The 21913-nt window shown below is 45.3% G+C and overlaps 1 protein-coding gene across 1 annotated transcript; it reads left to right on the forward strand.

Annotated features, from left to right (window-relative positions):
- Nucleotides 1-6294: 6294 nt before the first annotated feature.
- On the forward strand, nt 6295-21706 carry LOC135873240 (transmembrane 4 L6 family member 1-like). The gene is made up of 5 exons (XM_065397630.1): nt 6295-6465; nt 10521-10586; nt 14278-14423; nt 15527-15713; nt 21662-21706. The coding sequence occupies exons 1-5, from the start codon at nt 6295-6297 to the stop codon at nt 21704-21706; spliced, it is 615 nt and encodes a 204-aa protein (XP_065253702.1).
- Nucleotides 21707-21913: the final 207 nt, after the last annotated feature.

Here is a 21913-nt window from a genome sequence, read left to right on the forward strand (position 1 = left end):
CTCAGGGTCTGAATCACTTGTCCCAAAGCTGCAAGTTTACCCGAAAACCAGCTTACAGGAGTGTGCTTGTCTTTAGCACTCAGATGCCCAACTCCCAATGGGGTCTAAACCCAGATAAATCCGTTTTACCCTGCATAAAGCTTATGCAGGGCAAACTCATAAATTGTTCGCCCTCTATAACACTGATAGAGAGATATGCACAGTTGTTTGCTCCCCCAGGTATTAATACATACTCTGAGTAAATTACTAAATAAAAAGTGATTTTATTAAATACAGACAGTAGGATTTAAGTGGTTCAAAGTAGTAACAGACAGAACAAAGTAAGTCACAAGCAAAATAAAATAAAATGCGCAAATCTATGCCTAATCAAACTAAATACAGATAATCTCACCCTCAGAGATGCTTCAGTAAGTTTTTCTCAGACTGGACACCTTCCAGGCCTGGGCACAATTCTTTCCCCTGGTACAGCTTTTGTTCCAGCTTAGGTGTTATCTAGGGGATTCTCCATGATGGCTCCTCTCTCTCTCTCAGTTCTCTTCCACCCCTTTATATATCTTTTGCATAAGGCGGGAACCCTTTGTCCCTCTGGGTTTCCACCCCCTCCCCTCACTGGAAAAGCACCAGGTTAAAGATGGATTCCAGTTCAGGTGACATGATCACATGTCACTGCAAGACTTCATTACTCACTTGCCAGCACACACATATACAGGGAGACTCACAGGTAAACAGCCATCTGCAGACAATGGGAGTCATCAAGATCATTAATGGCCCACACTTTAAGGCAGCGAGAGCGGAGGCAGAACATGCAAGGGAAGAGGCTGCCCACAAGAGAGCTATGGAGGCAGAGGCAGCGAGAGCGGAGGCAGAGAGAGCTGCCCACAAGAGGGCTATGGAGCTGGAGGCAGCGAGGGCGGAGGCAGAGGCAGCTGCCCAGGAGAGGGCTATGGAGGCCCAGAGGGAGGCCCAGAAACACGAACTGACTGTTATGGAGTCGAGGAGACAAAACCCTCCCCCTGCTGGCTCCACTTCCCCAAAAATCCACAAATGGGAGCGACTATGTCCACAGTATGACGAGTCCAGCGATATCGCCGAATATTTCATCACCTTTGAGAGACTGTGCACCCTCCATGCCATCCCTGAAGATCAGAAGATGACCACATTGATAGCAAAATTGTCTGGCAGAGCTCTGGACATATTCAATAAGATGCCCATTGATGATGCTTCAAACTATGGTAAATTTAAGGAACTGGTTTTGAAACAGTTTCAGGTTACACCTGAAACCTACAGGGTTAAATTCAGGAGCCTCAAGAGGGGATCTGGATTAAGTAATGTGGCTTATGCCAATGAAATGAGAGATTTGGTAGATAAATGGGTGCGGGGGAGAGGCATTACCAGCTTTGAAGGGATGTGTGATCTGGTTACTCAGGAACACTTCCTGAATATGTGCAGTGATGAGGTAAAACAGTATTTGTGGGACAAAAAGGTAAATGCAGTGGGTGAATTAGCTGAGTATGCTGACTCTTATGAACAAGCACAAGCTGCAATCAAACATAAACCACTGGGGGAGGGGTATAAGGTTGGGGGAAAGCAGAATCACCGTTTTACCCCTGGGTCTGGGAAAAAGGAGGCTGGGCGGTCACCTCCCCATTTCCCTGGTACTCGTCCCAAATTTCCTGTGCAAGGAGAGGAGCCCAAGAGGTGCTATCATTGTAAGTCCACTGAGCACCTGAGGAATAAGTGTCCCTTGCTAAGTGGAAACAGGCAACAAGTAACACATGAAGCTGTGGCTTCTCAGGGCCAGGCTGTGGCCTCTTTCCACACAGGATTTGTAAAGCTTGCTTCCACACAACCAAGCAATGAACATATGCATGCTGTTAAATTAAATGGTCAAATGCTTCTTGGATTAAGGGACACGGGTGCTGAGATTTCTGTGGTCAGGAGGGACCTGATCCAGGAGAAGGATTTGTTGCCAGGTAAAATGGCAGAATTAGAGCTGGTAGGGGGTTACAAAGTCCTTGCACCTTTAGCTAAAGTACACATGCAAACTCAGGATTTGCAGGCTGAGCTGACTGTTGCAACGGTGGCACACAATTTTGCACCGTTTCTACTGGGGAATGATTTCTTTAGTGTGGCAGAATCTGTCCCAGGGTTGGTTAGCAGTGAGAAGGAATCTTGTGCTAAAGGCCCCAGAGGGGGGGGTGAAGGCACAGGAACTGCTGGGGGAATAGGAGAGTGTCTCTTAGATTCCTCTGCAGCAGTAAAGGATGCAGCTTCGGGGGCAGGGCTGGTTGTAGCCAGTTCCTATAGCCCTGGGGCTCCAGGGAAGTTCAAGAGGGAGGAGCTGAATAAAGCTAGCTCCTGTCCCGTAGCCATCTCCCCGGGGGAGGGGGATGTACCACCTTGTAGCAAGGAGGCCACCACAGCTGCTGACTGCCAGAAAGTTGCAGGTCAGCAGGGGGCCGGGCCTGCCCTGGGGTGCACAGAGGCGTGTGTCCCACAGGTGGAAGTTGGGATCCTGGGGACCGCTGCGGTGGGAACAGGCCCCAAGGACTCTGTAGCTGGGTGCCAGCCCAACCCGAGTGAAAGGGGGGGGATTTTGCTGGCCAGTAAGAGGTCGGTCGTGGCTGGTAGCTGCGAGTCCACAGCTGGGGCAGGATCACCTTCCCTTTTGGGGGACACAAGAGTGTCGGACCCAGAGGGGAGCCCAGAGAGGGAAGCCCAAATGGAAGGTCAGGGGGGGCCAGAGAGTCCACCCACCTTTGGTAGGGAGGGGCTTTCCCAGGAGGAGGGTGAAAAGTCTGCATTCAAAAGGCCAGTCCCCTCTCCTGTGGATCAGGTTTTAAGGGAAACCTGGGGGTCAGGTCTCCGGGATGAGGGAGTCCATCCAGCTGACCCCTTGGAAACAGAAAGTGGGGTGCCCAAAGGGGTCCAGAGCACCCCAGGGGAAGATGTTGTTCTTGCTACACTTGCAAGAGATAAAACTCTCTCTCCAAGACAGGGGTGGGGAAATCTCTGCATGGGAGCAACTTCACAAGGGAGTGGGGCCCAGCCCAGAGAAACTCCAGAGGGAGGGGCCAAGGGCAAGCATGGGCGTAGTACACCCTTTCCGGGCCAAAGACCCAAGCACATGCCCGAACTAGAAGTCTTCCCCAAAGAGGCAGAAGAATCTGCATCAGAGTGTCTACCAGAGGGCACAGAGAACTGGGAAAATGCAATAGGGGCTAAACAAGTCAAATGGAGTGAACGAAGCCTGTCCACCGTAGATTTGCTGTTAACCTTGTGTCTTTTGCTAATTCACCTATGGGATAAAATAAAAGAATTCACACTAGTGGTAAACCCTTTAAAGATGTGGAACATACCTAATTTGTGGAAGAAGCTGTTATACATGCTGGGGATGGTAACAAAACAGCCCCACCAGCATGTTACTTTACAGCCCATACCTGTAAAAAGCAGCAAAAGCATAACAGGCCCATGCTGCTGTATAGAAGGGGAAACTGAGGCACACCGCCTCATGGTATTGGTGGCTAGATGCCAAGACACCTCCACTTTAACGGATATTGCTGCCTGCATTCTGTTAGCAATACTACATCCCTACCTGTTTGCAAGCATCTGGGGACCAGGAACCCCAAAACGGGCTAAAACCCCTAGAAGTGACATCATATGGTTTCAAGGTACTGAAAGGGAGTGTGACCAAAAACAAACAGAAATTTTCCAGGTACTGCCTCCGCCATGGACAGTGTCCAAGTCTCTGGCAGTAAGTTCAGGGGGAGGGTGTGACGGTGTACCCCATAAGGCTTTATGGGGAGGGGGTGCTTATAAATGTATGTATGACATAACTGGAATATGTTTTCTGCTGCCTGTGCCAGGTAACATATCTCCGTAAAGGTTATGGTCTACTATATCTATTCATCCTATTTGTACATATATATATCATTTTCTACTTGAGGTTAAGAATATGGGCTGTATGCCTGCTTGGTTTCTAAGTAAGCTTTGGGAGGCATTTGGTCAGCTTCTTTAGGAAGGAATTCGCCAGGTTAAGTACCTGATCAGGAAACACTTGGGGAACAATGCATTTTGGAATGCTCCAATCCACATAAGAAGTCTTCCTGGAGACATGCAAGATACCATTTGGACAATGGCGTCGGCCTGTAAAGACTGAGTCATGCAGGGGCATGTGACTTGCCCAGGTGTCTCCAAAACTCCATCTTGGAGCTGGACTTTGCATAGGAGGGAGGAGGGGGGTCTCCTCCCACAAGACAGAGCCTATTTATACCTGGGGGAGACCCCTCCATTTTGTCTTCAGCTGGCTAAAGAAGGAGCCTCTCCACCCCCCCAGGATACTTGAAAGAAACTGAAACAAAAGACAGACTACAGGGGTTGTGAGAGATTGCTGGACCCAGGCTAAAGGGAGAGTAGCCTGTAAAAGGGAGCATTCTGGAACTGGTGAGGAACTTATCTGTATTTAGTTTGATTAGGCATAGATTTGCGCATTTTATTTTATTTTGCTTGTGACTTACTTTGTTCTGTCTGTTACTACTTTGAACCACTTAAATCCTACTGTCTGTATTTAATAAAATCACTTTTTATTTAGTAATTTACTCAGAGTATGTATTAATACCTGGGGGAGCAAACAACTGTGCATATCTCTCTATCAGTGTTATAGAGGGCGAACAATTTATGAGTTTGCCCTGCATAAACTTTATGCAGGGTAAAACGGATTTATCTGGGTTTAGACCCCATTGGGAGTTGGGCATCTGAGTGCTAAAGACAAGCACACTCCTGTAAGCTGGTTTTCGGGTAAACTTGCAGCTTTGGGACAAGTGATTCAGACCCTGAGTCTTTGTCAGAGCAGACTGGAGTGTCTGGCTCAGCAAGACAGGGTGCTGGAATCCTGAGCTGGCAGGGAAAACAGAAGCAGGGGTAGTCTTTGCACATTGGGTGGCAGCTCCCAAGGGGGTTTCTGTGATCCAACCCGTCACAATGCACATTGGAAAAAATAACCCCAACTATACATACAATACGATGGGGGCTAATTTAGCTACAACTAATCGGGAAAGAGATCTTGGAGTCATCGTGGATAGTTCTCTGAAGACGTCCACGCAGTGTGCAGCAGCAGTCAAAAAAGCAAACAGGATGTTCAGAATCATTAAAAAAGGGATCGAGACTAAGATGGGGAATATCTTATTTCCCTTATATAAATCCATGGTACGCCCACATCTTGAATACTGCGTACAGATGTGGTCTCCTCATCTCAAAAAAGATATACTGGCATTAGAAAAGGTTCAGAGAAGGGCAACTAAAATGATTAGGGGTTTGGAACGGGTCCTATATTAGGAGAGATTAAAGATGCTAGGACTTTTCAGTTGGGAAAAGAGGAGACTAAGGGGGGATATGATAGAGGTACATAAAATCATGAGTGGTACGGAGAAAGTGAATAAGGAAAAGTTATTTACTTGTTCCCATAATATAAGAACTAGGGGCCATCAAATGAAATTAATGGGCAGCAGGTTTAAAACAAATAAAAGGAAGTTCTTCTTCACACAGTACACAGTCAACCTGTGGAACTCCTTGCCTGAGGAGGTTGTGAAGGCTAGGACTATAACAGGATTTAAAAGAGAACTGGATAAATTCATGGAGGTTAAGTCCATTAATGACTATTAGCCAGGATGGGTAAGGAATGGTGTCCCTAGCCTCTGTTTGTTAGAGGGTGGAGATGGATGGCAGGAGAGAGATCACTTGATCATTACCCATTAGGTTCACTCCCTCTGGAGCACCTGGCATTGGCCACTGTCGGTAGACAGGATACTGGGCTGGATGGACCTTTGGTCTGACCCAAAGGTCTGGCCATTCTTATGTCCTTATGTTATGTTCTAAAGAGGATATCAGTCTCCATGCCTATTCAGTCCTTGACCCCACTCCTGAGACTGTTAGCAAGGGTGCTAGTCACAGTGGTGATCTTAATGATGTGAACAGCTGTTTGGTAGGAACTAGAATGAAATCACCAATTCACTTCACATAGGACACAGCCATTTCACATAGGACACTGAGCAACCAGTATTTGTTTACTACTAACCTGCGCCAGTTTTGAACTGGAGGTGAAAAGCTCTACATAGTCGCGCCTTTCTTAAATAAATGGTTAATTGAAAATATTTTGCTTCATAACGAGTGTCACATACTTTAAAGTTCTCTCCAACAAAGAAAGAAAATTATTGCCTTGTAAAGTCTCACTGTTTTTTAAACTGTGCCATAACCCATACTTTCCTCTCTCATTTCTTTCCAGAGGGGTGAGCTACAATGTGCACTGGAAAGTGTTCAAAGTGCATTGGGGTCGTGTTGTTCCCATTAGCTGTATGTGCCATAATCTCCAATCTTCTCCTGTATTTCCCCAATGGAACTGTTATAAAGCCCGACCAGATAACTGATTTGGTCTGGTTTTTCCATGGCATTCTTGGAGCTGGGATACTGGTAAGAGAGAAGTTTTGACGTTGTTGTTGTTGTTGTTGTTGTTTTTATTTCAGCTTTTTAAAGCTTATCAATGCCTCTGTCAATTCCAGATAACAATCCATGGGGCTGCCTTTACATTTGTAGATGACACAACTTATCTGTGGGGAAAAGTCTAAAACTATCTGGGGTCTAAAACTGAAAAGGCAGATTTCCGGAGGACTAAGGGGAAATCACCTATATAAAAAAATATAACTTCTTTATGAAAATCCTGGTGTACAAAGAAATTCAAAATTCCAATTATTAGAGGAAACAAAAACTTTGGCTTTTCATTATTTATGTAGTAAACACACACACAAGTTTCTTTGCTGTTCACATTGAGGCTCAATGTGTAAATTCAGCTTCGGGTTGTACGTTCTCACATTTATTGAGTTGTGTTGCCTTGTTGCTCCTTTCATTGATTTTATTCTCACCTTTCATGAGGCACTGAAGCTTGTTTGGGCTTGCCCTTATTGGAGCTGTTGTCAAAATCAAGTAGTGCTGAACTGCGCCTCTATTTTGTGAGCACTGTTTGAATTCCAAATAGCTGTTATGAAAATGGTTGAACCTATTTTTCTTTTGGTCATTTTTCTGTGAACATGTCTGTGACCAGGTATTTGTCCACATGCATGTTTGGGGAATGCCTGTTCTTTGTGTGAATTCCCACAGTTGTATATGGATTGTGTTCGAATAGATCATATGAAGTGCTTGTCCTTGTCTATACATTTTCAGTCATGCAATCAAGGAGCAGGAAAAAAAGCCATGCAACCGAGGTGACCAATCATATACCACAAATAATGAATAGTAAAGAGTCTAAGTGAATAGACCACAGACATTAAATAGGCTGTCTTCTCCTCACATAAAGGAGGAGATGAAATGGACTCCTCACTGAATATTTATGAACAACAAATCCATAAAAATCAAAGTCTGTTCTCAGTAAGGCCCTGATCCAAAAGCCACTGAAATCAATGGAAAAACTCCTATTAAGTATAATGGGCTTGGATCAGGCCCATATTTCGCAAACAGAAAAATGAGTAAATTCTCTGCTATGAATAGCTTGCCTGGCTCTCCTTGTATGCCATCCACCTACTCAATAGGCCTATCCCTCATGCTGAGCCTGGATGTATGAACAGGGAGTCTGAACAAAGCTGAAAATTGTACCACAGGTACTTGTGAAAAATTCAGACCATTCCAAGCCCAGGGGCCACTGGCTTTCAATGAAAGAAAAGACTAATGTTCAGCATGAGAGCCCTGTGTCATGTTCAGAACATGACTTCTCTTAAGGGTTCTAATAAGGCTAGGCTGTGGACAGGATGGTGCACATCAAAAATGGACACTGCAAGGGGAAGAGGAATTTGCACTGATCTCCAAAACACTGACAACAGCACTATGAGTAGTTTTTGATCAGCAAAATAGTGCTGTTAAGTGTATGAGTTTTCCATGAAATTATGTGATAGACTGAGAAAGAGATGTGAATAGACAAAGCGTGGGAGAAGGGGGGTATTATCCCCACATGACAGCAAGGGACCTGAAACATGAAGAAATTAAACAACTTGTTCAAGGTCACACAGAAAGTCAGTCTCACACTGGGAACTGAATCCAGGTTCCTGTGTACCACGCCAGTGCCTGAACCACAAGAACAATCTTCCCATTTAGTAGCCAGCTTTGGCTCATTTCAACTTTGCTCTCTCCTTGTCTCCCATGGCTGCTTTTTAAAAGACATGCCCTTATAAAAACAGAACAGAGAACTTTATTTTGCTTAAAACCCCTCAATTTCCTTATTTTGCAAATTCAGACATTTAAAGAAAGGAAGAATGACTCATTTGTTATGAGTACTCGATGCTGCAAACTCATCATGAGTCAATCTGCGCGTAGAATGGCACCATTGTGAAGTGACTGAGCCCCATCTAATACATAGACCCCACCTCACTGACACCAGCGTACTGGCAAATTTTCATTCTAACCCCAAAAGGCAGGAAGTTACAGATGCTCAAAAAAACGAGACGCAACAAACAAGCCCTGCACTCCAAACAAATGAACTTGCTCCAAACAGAGACAAAATAGCCCACTCACAGACTGGCTAGGAGGCCTTCAAGGAAAACAAAGGTAGTGAGGGAAGCAGGGCTGCTGATTCAGTAGATGGCACTCTTGACTCTCAGTCAATACTCTAAAATGGCTGAGCAGGGTACTAGAGGACACTACGTTGCTGGGGTTGCGCTGTTGACTACCTCATTGCACTTTTCGCAACAGGAGGATTTTTTAATCCCAATGTCCTAGCCAAATTCCAACAGAAGTATTTTCATTCTGTTCACATAAATTCCCCACTGAGGTTCAGTTACAATGGACATTATATTCTTCGCTTTCTGCCCATAGCACTTGTGGAAGTGTTGCTATGAGCTGTTAAAGGGGCACTGTCAGGCTGAAATCTAGTCAGTTAAAAAAAAAGAGTTAATAGTAGTTTCAAGTACTCCACCTGCCCCTGAGTCCGTCTTTGGCCTGGTCTACACTATGACTTTAATTCGGATTTAGCTGCTTTAATTCGAATTAACGCTTGACCCGTCCACACAACGAAGCCATTTAATTCGAATTAAAGAGCCCTTTAATTCGATTTCTGTACTCCTCCTCGACGAGAGGAGTAGCGTTAAAATCGGTATTGTTAATCCGAATTAAGGTTAGTGTGGCCGCAATTCGAAGTTATTGGCAATTCAATGTTATTGGCTACCCACAATGCAACGCTCTGGAAATCGATGCTACTACGGTAGCTTGGACGCACACCACCGAATTAATGGTGCCTAGTGTGGCCGAATACATTCGAATTTATAAAATCGGTTTCCTAAATTCGAATTATATAAATTCGGATTAATCCTGTAGTGTAGACATACCCTTTCTTTCCATTCCCTGGTTTGACAGCCACAGTTAAATGCTTTTCTCTCCCATGTTGCTGCATGAAAGAGTTACACAAAAACAACAGTGGACTCAGCTGTTTTATGAACATAAAGTGGGATTCTTTATGCTGGTTACTGGACTCAGACAGACCGTGTAGTTCTACAACCAGTGTTGTCTAGGGCAGTGTTTCTCAAACTGAGGGTCCATGAGGGTATTCCAGGGGGTCCGTGGGCCCCGCTGATCAACTCTTCCCCCTTCCTCCCTCAAATCCTCCCCATCCCTCCCAGCACCTCCTGCACACCAGAGAACAGCTGTTCCCCCCCCCCCCCCGCCCTGGCGTGCAGGAGGTGCTGGGAGGGAGGGGAAGGAGGGAGGATGGGGGCGCTTGTGGGAGGGGGTGGAAAGAGGCAGGAAAGAGGAGGGGCCCGGGTGGAGCAGGGGCGGGAAAAGGTGAGGCGGGGGTAGGGCCTTGGGGGAAGTGGTGGACTGGGGGTGGGGCCTGGGGCTGAGCGGGGAAATTGGGGGTCCCCAGCAAAATTTTAAAATCAAAAAGGGGGTCCTCGGGTTACTAAAGTTTGAGAACCGTTGGTCTAGGGAGACTCTATGTGGCATGATAGGACATCCTGCCACGGCACAGTCATGGACGGGACTGCTGGCTACACCCTATCAACTTGACTCCAGCTAATAATTACCAAGGATCAAACTGAGCTGAGCTCAGAGAGTGTTGACTGAATTGTGTTGTTTGCACCTTCCTGTGGTCTAATACAAAAGGTCAAATTCAGGGATGATGAATAAGATGGCGCAATTTAAATTCCCTCACTCTAATTTAGGACCAGATTCTCAACTGGTGTAAACTGGTGTAGTTCCACTGAAGTCAATGGAGCTACATTGGTTTACACTAGCTGTGAATCTATCGTTTAGTCCCCTTAATACTGTACTGAACTTCCTTAGAGTCCGTTGGAATACCATAGAGCTACTTAAAGTCACTCTTCCTGTGCGCAAGAGAGTCTCAGTTCGTGTAACATACAGTGAAGAGCCAGAAGAAGCTAAAGTGGCTTAATCCTATGACCCCACTTAATTCACACATTGTTGTCCAACTAAAGCTGAGTACGTGGAGACCTCACACATTCATTCAATATGTTCTTAACTTACAGGTTATTTTGCCAGCATTTATGATGCTGGGCGCAGGTGGAGCTGGATGTTGCGCTAACAGATGTGGGGTAAGCAACAATTTACATGCTGAAAAGGGCAATCACTGTGATCCGTGAACAACAGCCCTTAAGTGGGAGCTGAGCAGATGGAAAGGCACAAAGCACACAACCACTGACAGTCCAATCCCCCCAATACAGAAATAAGGCTTGACTTGCAGAATCCCTGTGCTTGGCCTATGATTGATTGACCCCATCACAGGAGCAGCCTCATCTAGCAAGCAAGAATGTTAATATATTGGAGCTGTTTATATAAACTACACCTCTACCTCGATATAAAGCTGTCCTCGGGAGCCAAAAAATCTTACCGCGTTATAGGTGAAACCACGTTATATCGAACTTGCTTTGATCTGCCGGAGTGCGCAGCTCCCCCCCCCCCCAGAGCACTGCTTTACCGCGTTATATCCAAATTCGTGTTATATCGGGGTAGAGGTGTAAGACCTATCCCAAGGACAGATTTGGGGCATTTAGCCACAATAATAAGTAGAGTGGAGTGGGACAAAGCAGCACTACCCCACTCCACGTGGAACAAATCACTGCTCCAGTTTGCTGGTGAACAGGGGTAGTTGGCAAACTATACCATCCTCTAGGGTGGCACAGCCTAGCCCCTTTCCTGTGGCTGTTTATGTGAGGACAGTGCCAGGGTCTCATGCCTCATGATGCAGAAGTAACATACCATAAAACTTCTTTGCTATATATCATGATGCACAAGGGGGCCAAATTAAGAATTGCAACCTCAATTCTGGCATTTCTTAATTTCTGAGTGCTTCACGTTTCAATCTTGAATGTAATTTTTTTGTAGCTTCCTACGTTTTTAAAAAAGCAAGCTGAAAAAAAAATCAGAAATTTCATCATGTGGAACCATAATAACCTCCACATGTTTCACCAATAGGTTTGGAACCTTTAGATCTACAACACAAACCTCTGCCATTTGACCTAAGGCAGTAACCAATAGCAGTAGTAGGTTGACATCCTCTATGTAGATCAGCCACTCAAGGAAAATGAGACACATTTTACCAGTGGGTTTTACAGATATTTGCTGACAGCAGAGAACATTGAAACTCAGGAATCCCAGGTTCGATTCCATGTTCTGGACTGGAGAGTTCTCTAGTGGCTAAAGACCCTTCCCCTTCTGCCCCTTCCTGTCTTAGTCTTCATCTCCCTCCCCAGCTTCTGTAAGTCTCCACCACAAAGCTACTTTCTTCTCCTCCACCACCAATGCAACTGGAGCATTAAGATCACTAGACAGACAATCTTCCTGGTGGCACCACAGCAGCCCCCAGTAGCTCAGAGGAGCAGCTGCAGGGAAATTCCTGCTCAGCCCTTCAGCGCCAGCATGGAGCATGCTCAGTCATGGTGGAAAAACAATGTATTTTCCCTAATGTTGTTCCTGGAATTGGCTGAACCATTTTATCCAAAACTTTCTAATAAATAAATCCAGGCTGAGCCAGACACCCAACATGAAAATTTTTATCCTAAATGGTTAAAGTTTGGCAAAGTTATAAGCAACCAAAACTGCATCTTATAGCAGGAAGTATTAGGCAACCCTAATTAAAGGCACCACGGGTAGCACCACTTATAAAAGTTTTCCGTATACAAACAGCAACCAGATACTTTTAGATTATTAAAAGTGGCTGGCTGAGGGAACCCAGGAGATACAGTGAATCAGTCTTATGGGCCCCCACCACTGGCGGATCTGCTATGGAACCCCAGACAATTAAAGCCATCAAGGAGTAAACACCAGGGAAGGAGAAGAACTACTTGAGCTAAAGGACAGTGCTAATGTAATGCCGGTCGTTGGTGGGCGGGATCGAACCTGGGGCCTCTAGGAGTTTAAAGCATGAGCCTCTACCGCATGAGCTAAAAGCAACTGGCTCTTAGCTATGGCTGAGAGCAGACTCATTAATTGCTCTGTAAGTGGTCTTGGTGGCACTAGATGGGACAGAACACCACACCCAGAAGGGGTGGGGGTTACACTAGCACTAGAACAAATGGGTATAAACTTACCATGAATAAATTTAGGCTGGAAATTAGAAATAGGTTTCTAACCATCAGAGGAGGGAAGTTCTGGAACAGCCCCCCAATAGGAATAGTGGGGGAAACAATGTAATTAGTTCTAAAATAGAGCTTGATAAATTTATGATTGGGATTATCTGATGGGGTTGCCTGAAAAAGCAGGAGACTGGACTCGATGACCAAGGAGGTCCCTTCAGGTATGAATCCATAAATTTGGGGGTCATACTCTATGACTGGTGAATTGCTAATATAGTACCTATTTTTAAGAAAGGGAAAAAAGTGATTTTGGAAATTACAGGCCTGTTAGTTTGACATTACAGCCTACAATGGGTCATACTGAAAGGTGAACTGTCAGGCTGGAGGGAGGTTACTAGTGAAGTTCCTCAGGGATTGGTTTGGGGACCAGTCATTTAACATTTTCATTCATGACCGTGGCACAAAAAGTGGGAGTGTGCTAATAAAATGTGCAGATGACAGAAAGTTGGGAGATATAGCCAATACGAAGGAGAACCAGAATATCATACCAGAAGATTTGGAGGACCTTGAAATTTAATAGTGCAAAGTACTAGGTCATGCACTTAAAGACTAACAGTGAATATTTCTGCTATAAACTGGCCTCATATCAGTTGGATGCAACAGAAGAGAGGAAAGACCTGGGTGTATTGGTTGATCCCAGGACAACTATGAGCCGCCAATGTGATGCAGCCATGAAAAAGGCTAATGCAATCCTAGGGTGCATCAGGTGAAGTATTTCCAGTAGAGAGAGGGAAGTATTATTGCCATTAAAAAAAGTCACTGGTGACACCTCATCTGGAATGCTGTGTGCAGTTCTGATATGCCATGTTTAAGAAAGATGAATTCAAACTGGAACAGGCACAGAGAAGGGCTACTAGGATGATCAGAGGAATGGAAAACCTACCTTATGAGAAGAGCTTGGCTTGTTTAGCCTAATAAAATGAAGGCTGAGTAGAGATATGATTGCTCTCGAAATACCGAAATCAGAGGGATAAATACCTGGGAGGGAGAGGAATTATTTAAGTGCTAATGTTCAGGGCCAGCTCTGGCTTTTTTGCCGCCCCAGGCAAAAAAGCCTCCAGCCGCCCCCCCCCCCGCAGGGTGAGCCCCGGCGGGGGGCGCCGCTCTCCCCCCGGCGGCCGGGGGGAGGGCGCCGTGGGGGAGGGCGGCCGGAGCCCTGGGAGGCGGCGCGCCCCGGCCGTGGCCCCGCTCTCCCCGGCGGCCGGAGCGCCGCGCCGCCCCCCTCCAGGTGCCGCCCCAAGCACAAGCTTGGTGGGCTGCTGCCTGGAGCCGGCCCTGCTAATGTTGATGTAACCCATGCCTGTTGGGTGTGGTGCTCTCCCCTCCTCTAGTGGCACCTAGATCACCTAGAGATTAATGAGTCTGCTACAGCCTTGGCTAGGAGCTTTTAACTCATGCAGTAGAGCAGTGGTCCCCAAACTTTTTACCTCACGTCCCCTCTTACCCCTGTCCTCACAGCTGCACCAGAGTTGGAAAGATTCAACAACTTCAAATTCCTGCCACAGTGAAGCAGGCCCCAAATTATGGTTGTTATTATTTATTGCCTAAAATGCAAAACAGATAAAGAGGGAGTCCCTTTCCATTCACAGTCTGAGGTGTCCATAATACTCGGTATCCACAGAGATGATGTTCAGGGTTTTCTCCCTTTCAGATGCTGCTCTCTGTGCTGCTGGCTGCACTGGGAGCTGCAGGAGGGGTATATTGTGTGGTCATCTCATCCTTGGGATTGATTAGTGGGCCTCTTTGTGACACTGGTGATGGAGAATACATCTACCCTTTCCGGAATGACACATTGACGTAAGTATGACGTACTGACTCTTTCAAATTGCAAGGGCCAATTTTTGCACCCTTCTAACAGGAAATCTAGGTTTTTCTTAAACGAATTGATGTTCTGCGCTATCAAATCCTGAATCTGTATTATTCTGAACGAGCAGGCCCCAGCCGTCCTTCACTTGGTCCAAGTTCTCTGGCTCATTCTCTGGGAAGCTGCCTGCTTTAGTTTTGGAGAACATGGGCAGGGCCGGCTCCAGGCACCAGCTTGTGAAGCAGGTGCTTGGGGCGGCCGCTCCGGAGAGGGGCGGCCGCTCCGGAGAGGGGCGGCACGTCCAGGTATTCGGTGGCAATTCGGCGGACGGTCCCTCACTCCGCCTGGGAGCGAAGGACCTCCCGCCGAATTGCCGCCGCAGTTCGCGATCGCGGCTTTTTGTTTGTTTGTTTGTTTGTTTTTTGTTTTGGCTGCTTGGGGCGGCCAAAACCCTGGAGACGGCCCTGGACATGGGTGCTTTGTTTCTGTTGCGCTATTGACCAGACTTGTGTGATGGCTGTGCAATACTTTCACAGGACTGTATGAGATTTGAGCCTTGACACCTATTAAAGTCAAAGGGAATCACATGGCTAAAACATCACACAGTTGGATGGAAATCTGCCAAACTGAGCCCTCTCCCACATCCCTCTGAAAAGCAATGCAAAAATCTCTCCATTAGCTTTTTGCAAGTGAACCCTGACAACATCTTGCAAAATAGACTGGAAAATTCTGATGAAACTGGGTGAGATATTGCAACAGATTATGGGCACATTTTTTATATTCTGTGGACTTCTGTATTTTGCCATTAAAATTGTCCTGAAACAAAACACAGGATCTTATGCAAGCAGCCATGTAATGCAAGCCTAATGCTCCATGGCCCTGCACCTTAAGTTGTCAATTATACCTTTCCAAAGTGGCTATAATATGCTATCAGACGACTATGTTAGAGTTTAACATTCACTTTACACTTTGAAAATGACTTCTAAAGATACCAAGGAGAAAATCAGGCCCAATCTTTGAGGTACAGCTCTTAACAGATGAAGTCTTTTTGAATCACTCTTCATAATAAGTTGTCAATTATTTTTTCTACTTACAGAGACAATTATTTGTTTAATCAGACAACATGGAGCATTTGCAAAGAACCTGAAAACGTCATTATGTGGAATATTGTCTTGTTCTCTCTTCTCTTGGGGATTGGTACAATTGAAGCTGTTCTTTGCTTTATTCAAGTCATCAATGGACTTATTGGATTCATATGTGGCACATGCATGAGGAAAAGAAAGGTGAGTATCTGATGTAAGATATCACAAAGTAAATATTATTTTACTAGTATTTTTCAAACTCTATGATAATTTTAGCCCCACTTTTGACAGAACCATAGTAAATTGTCCTGATAGTGTATAATATCAGATATGTAAACAAATGATGTAAATCTCAAGGACTTTTTAAATAGTTGGACAAATAATGAAAAGTAATGCCCATTTAAAAAACATAGCACTATTTATTCCCACATGGAGAGGGGACAAAGGGTCCGATGCTGTGGTTATTTAGGACTACCTTTTCAAAAGCGACTAGTGATTTGGGGAATCTCAATTTACAGGTACTGAATTTGTGCTACATAAAAATATCTGATTTTCAGACAATACTTAGCACCCACCCTCTGAAAAGCAAGTGTCTCAGGGTGGGCACTCAATAACTGAGGCACCCAAAGTCACAAGTCACTTTTCAAAATGTAGGGATTAAAGCCCATCTATGGACATACAGGTTTCAGGGTCATGTTATCTGTGGGTTGTAATGAGGCAGAAAGCTTTTCTTGGCTTGCAAGTCTCTTCTTTTGCAAGAAAAACACCTTTACATTTTGATTTCTCTCCACAAGGAGGTTGTGGGTTTTTTTTGCCATTTATTTTAACTTAATAAGATTCCTGTAGCAAGCCTGATATCCATCTGGAACTTTAATTAACTTGACATTCTTTCCTTCCTTGCCTTTCAGACACATATTGCTGAAATGTAAATCACCTACAAAGAATGTTAGTGACAAGCATAGACCTGCGAGGATTCACATATAATCAGAATGTGTTGTGCTGTATTTGTGGGGAGAGAGGGACCCCAAGATGTTCAGGAGTTTCAGAACAACTCCAGAATATTTTATAAAGATATCTGGATGGGGGGTGGATTATCTAGAACTTTTGAGGTCAAAGATTCTTTTTTGTCTCCTCTAAGTACCCAGGCGAAATCTCTGGTATTGGCAACATGATGCTGTCTTTTCAAGAGTGCCTGGCATATATAAACATTCAATCACAAACATTCTCTAATTAAAATTCACTGCTTACCCTGCAAGTGCTGCCCTATGTAGCAAGCATGTCACTTTGAAGTGCTGACTGTTGTATATGGGAATCTGGACTGAATGTAATCATTGCCAATATAAAGATTTATCAGCTTTACTGAACTCATCCACGCTGGCTGGATGTCTAAAGATGCTCATTAATACTCCCCAAACCCTGTCCTGGCCCTGTGTAAAACTGGAATGGATTCTCTGGCAGTGCTCTATCTATGTTTGCAGTGTCGTTGTAACCGTGTTGGTCCCAGTATATTAGAGAGACAAGGTGAGTGAGGTAATACCTTTTATTGGACCAACTTCCGTTGGTGAGAGACACAAGCTTTTGAGCTTACACAGAGCTCTGTCTGTTTCTATCACTTTGGTACATAAGCACTGGTCTTCAGTCATTTAAAGGTCTGGCTCAGAAAGGGTATTTTCAGGACCTAGCAGTAGCAATGTTGCTTAAATAGTTCCAATATTTGTAGCACATGGAGGCCCTGTGTAACAGGCAGTTGGCCAGTATCTAACCTGCTTTAACCTCTGTGGAGCCAGCCTCCACTCACACTTCTGTGTGTGCTGTAGGAAGCTGTGGTGGTCTATAAAGTGCCAATGCTCCACTGAAAATCAGCACTTCAAAGGCATGTTATATAGCAACCAACTAGTCAATAACTAGCCTCCTAAAAATGTCAGACTCACTTCCAGGGGAGTCTGATATGCACATCCTAGTGTAGAACATTTTCATACTCAGTATTTAATTTTTTTTAAATTGCATTTCTGATCATTCTTGTGCACGCTTTTCTGAGAAACCGAAGCTAGCCCCGAAAGGCACCAACTGGCATCATTCTCAGTACTACAGCAAGCATTGAACCCACAAAGTGCTGAGTGTGAGATCAAGCCCTAAATGCTAAATCCGTGTGATTGCTAAAGTCTGTGATTTCAGGAGTGAATTCTTTGTCATTTTATTGGCCACTTCAAAGGTTAATTCCTACAGTTGCCACTGATTCTTCTGCTTAAGACAAAAAGTAGTAAGATATTTTACATATATATCAGAAGCTTTTCAAAACTGCATAACTGTAAAGTTAGGTTACTTTGGATCTGTTTTGCGAAAGGAGGAACCTTTGTTTCCTCTTTCAAAAATGTTTTGACTACGGCATTTGATCACACAAATGGACATTTTTCCCTGTGCCCATTAGGAATTTGCACACAGAAGTATCTGGTCACTCGTGCTGTCACCTGACATATGCATGCAGATCCCTCATTTGAACAAATAAATGCTGGTTATGTTCAGGCAACAAGTGTATTTTAGGGGGTGCAACTTAAGCACCAATATTTGAAATTTTTGCCCATCATATTTTAAAGCATATTCTCTTAAATAAAAAGCATGAGAGAAATACACAGGTTGGCTGAGGTTTTCAAACACAAATAAAGGATTTGGATGCATCCAAATTCTTTAAGTGGCTCCGAAAGTTCCACCTTCACATGCAGTGAAGTATGCAAGGGGCTATGATCAGAGATGAGGGTCACAGTACTACTGTCCCTTTTACTGCAGCAATCTTTTTATTTTAAAACTGCTGAAAAATGAAATAAAATGCGGCGCTTTCTTTGGCTAAATTGTGTAAATTTTGTCCTTTCACTGCATGAAAACGCACTGCAGATTACCCTACATTTAACAATTTAAATGGGTTGCTTATTGTCATGTCTTGAGAAATGTGCAGCTGCTGTAGAGTGACCTGTATGAATGTGCTTCTAGTGTATTAAACCCTTTGAGCCTGATTCTCAGTTACACTAAGGGGCCACAGTGTAACTGAGAATTCAGGCCTTTGTTCCTAGCACTTCAGCAGTGCTTCACAGCCAGCGTGCGATCAAATGGTTCACAGCCACTTTGCTGCAGCCATTAGTTTATGCAGACAGAACCTGCTAGCAACCAGCTCTTTTCACCCACCTCTCCTCTTCACGCAGGTCCATGTGTCTGCCCCACCCTACACAAGCTGTCATGAAGGTCCTCTCCTAGGCCAGCTGGCCTGACCCTCGCCTGACTTTAAGCCACTGATTCCCCTTTCCTTGCACCACTCAACTCTCCAGACATGCCCTTAGTGCTGCTTGCTTCACTACTGCCTGCCTGCTTCTCTTGCTGCTGCAGCAGCAGCATCTACTATCTGCTACTCCCACTCTCCTTTTTCTTGCCTACCCCTCTGGCTTCTGGCTGCTCCTGCTCCTAGACTCACCCTCCTCCATCACTCCAGCTCTGACACAGCCAATCATCAGCCACCTGACCACCCCGCACCCACTCTACCCCAACTAGCCTCCCACTTAATGCTATTTCTCCCCACCTCCCAAGGAAACCAGAAATTAACTGGCTGGAACAGGTTACACTCTATTATGAAGAGCTGCCTCGTTAGATGTTGTTGCTTCAAATGAGTTTCTGCAGTGGAAGCAAAGTAAGTGAACAGGCGGCTTGCTGCTAAGAGTTCGGTTGCAAAGAGGGGAGATGTTAGGGAAAAGCCTATCTTGAATATGAGTCAGGCAGGAGCTTTGGCACAGGGGAACTGCTTTGTATGTGTAGCTGTGACAATGAAACTTGGGAGAACTTATTGGAAAAGCGTTTTCAAGGAAAAGCTGCTTTGAAACTCATGTAAAGAAACAATAACTAGTTAGACAACTCTTCATAAAACACTATAATCTCTTACATTGCATCACAGCAAGCAGGAAGGATAAAACAATCACTAACAAACTCTACTGAGCCTGTAGGAAAAACGTTAACTCTGTTAACAAGGGAACCTAGACTCTGTCAGAACTGGGCAAATTATTCATTGTGAATACAATTTCTTTGCAAATTTACCCTTTTCTTCTGTTTGCAAATTATTCCTGTGCTGACCCTGATTTCTATCGCTTTATTCATTATTCAGATGTATTTGTCAAGTAGTTTAGGCAAACAAATTTCAGCCTATCAGATATTCATGAGCAATCTACTAGGACTGGTCACTTAAGTCACATGGTATCATTTTTGCTCCCTGATTGGATGACTGAAACTTTTTAAACAGGAGGAGAAGAGATGATGAAAAAACCACACTTCTAATGTTCTGATGAATATACAGACACTCTGGTCACTAGTGGGGAGTAGGGTTGCCAACCCTCCCAGTCTCGCCGTGAGTCTCCCAGAATCAGGCTCTATCTCCTGGAAGCTATTGAAGCCAAACCAGGAGATTTTAGGTGCTAAAAGTCTGGTGGCGCAACGGGGCTAAGGCAGGCTCCCTGCCTGCCCTGGCCCCGCACTGCTCCCGGAAACAGCCAGCATGTCCCTGAGGCCCCTGGGGCAGGGCAAGGGGTCTCTGCACACTGCCCCCACCCTGAGCGCCTACTTTGCAGTTCCCATTGGCCGGGAACTGCGGCCAATGGGAGCTGCGGGGCTAGTGCCTGCGGGTGGGTCAGTGCACGGAGCCTCCCTGCCCCCACCCCCGCCTAAAAGCCGCTGTCAAGGGATTTGCTGGTCACTTTCAGGAGCCACCGGAGGTAAGCGCCTCCCACGCCCCAACCCTCTACCCCAGCCCAGAGCCTGCACCCCGTACCCAAACTCCCTCCCAGAGCCTATACCCCTCACCTGCTCCTGCACCCAAACTCCCTCCCAGAGCCCGCACCTCCTCTGCACCCCAACTTCCTGCCCCAGCTTGGTGAAAGTGAGTGAGGGTGGGGGAGAGTGAGCAACAGAGGGAGGGGGGATGGAGTGAGTGCGGGTGGGGCCTAGGAGAAGAGGCGGGGCAGGGCAAGGGTGTTTGGGTTTGTGCGATTAGAGAGTTGGCAACCCTAGTAGGGATGAAACCTAGGTCTTTTAGCACCAAACCCACAGGCTCTACCATTTTACCTGAAGGAGTAACTCCTTCAGCTGTGAGTATGCAGCAGGCTGTTATAATTGCTGGGGCCAGCTATTAGAGGGAGGCACAATCACACACACAAACACACACCACAGCCAGTACATTACACGCATATTTCTGAAACCTTCAGCAATCATGAAGTTTAAATGAATTCCCAGTAGCCACTCAAACACTTGAGAATGATTAATATTAGGGCCCTGTACATGACTGGGAACCAAACCCAACATTTTTATTCACAAAAATATATGCCAACTACTTTGTGGCTTATTTGACCAGCTCTTCTCCCAGCTCAGGAATAGTCTGTTAGAGCCAGGCAACCAGACATCAAAGGGAAGATGGCAGCCCCTTGATTCAGATAGTCAGAATCCACATGGCTGTTGAAGACAGTTTCTATGACCTCGGACAACTCCGAGTGTGATGTCATTATTAAGAACTGGTGTACCCAGGAGATAAACCAAAACCCAAACAATTCCCTCACGTAAAGGGGTCAGGGAGGCAGATCAGTGATTACACAAGCATGTATTCAGAGTGTGAGAGAGAGAATCCAGCAGACATGTGCAAGCTCCAGGGGTTCTACTGACCTTAACAAGCCTAAAACGTCCATCTTGATCAGCTCACATAAACAGTCACTGAAGGTTTTGCTGCCTGGTGACCGTCTCTATGCACAAGTCAGCCCTGCTTGTGCCAGCACTCGGAGAAAGAAACTGAGCTGTCTGATCTCTAGCATAAGTAAGAAAAGCTAAGTGTATTTCTGTAATCTCTTTGTTACAAGTTCTCCTGCATTAGAGGTGTTTAATGTAACGTGTATGTGCTCATGTAAATCACTATTTGTTTGTCTTATCCACCGTGGGATCATTTGTTTTATGAATATCTGTAAATATTAAATATTATTCTAAAGGTATTTTCTAGTTTGATTTGTGCTAGGGTGACCAGATGTCCCAATTTTAAAGGGACAGTCGCTATATTCAGGGCTTTTTCTTATGTAGGCATCTATTATCCCTCACCCCTGTCCCAATTTTTCACACTTGCTATCTGGTTGCCCTAGATCCTGATGGGAACCTTGGCTGTGATCGTCTCCAAAGGGAGCTAGGGGACTGAGTAAGAACACAGTCCCCTGGGATTTGCGTGTGTCTAGCACTCAGGCCTGTAACTGAGTAGCTGATCCATTATATGAAACTGGGCTCAGCTCTCCTGTTCCAGTTCAGGTGCTCCCAGATGGGCCAAATAAGTGGGCAGGGTAGCACCTGGGGCCATTAGGAGACCCGGTGAGAAAGAGACCCAGAGAGGCTAAAACAAA

This window comes from Emys orbicularis, chromosome 1, assembly GCF_028017835.1.
Source record: "Emys orbicularis isolate rEmyOrb1 chromosome 1, rEmyOrb1.hap1, whole genome shotgun sequence".
Classification (NCBI taxonomy): domain Eukaryota; kingdom Metazoa; phylum Chordata; order Testudines; family Emydidae; genus Emys; species Emys orbicularis.

Bases quoted from the DNA above. Each gene is read 5' to 3' on its own strand.
- LOC135873240 (XM_065397630.1), top strand. From the start codon at position 6,295: ATGTGCACTGGAAAGTGTTCAAAGTGCATTGGGGTCGTGTTGTTCCCA. The intron at 10,587-14,277 runs GTAAGCAACAAT...TCTCCCTTTCAG, and splicing joins GTTGCGCTAACAGATGTGGG to ATGCTGCTCTCTGTGCTGCT. The intron at 14,424-15,526 runs GTAAGTATGACG...TTCTACTTACAG, and splicing joins TTCCGGAATGACACATTGAC to AGACAATTATTTGTTTAATC.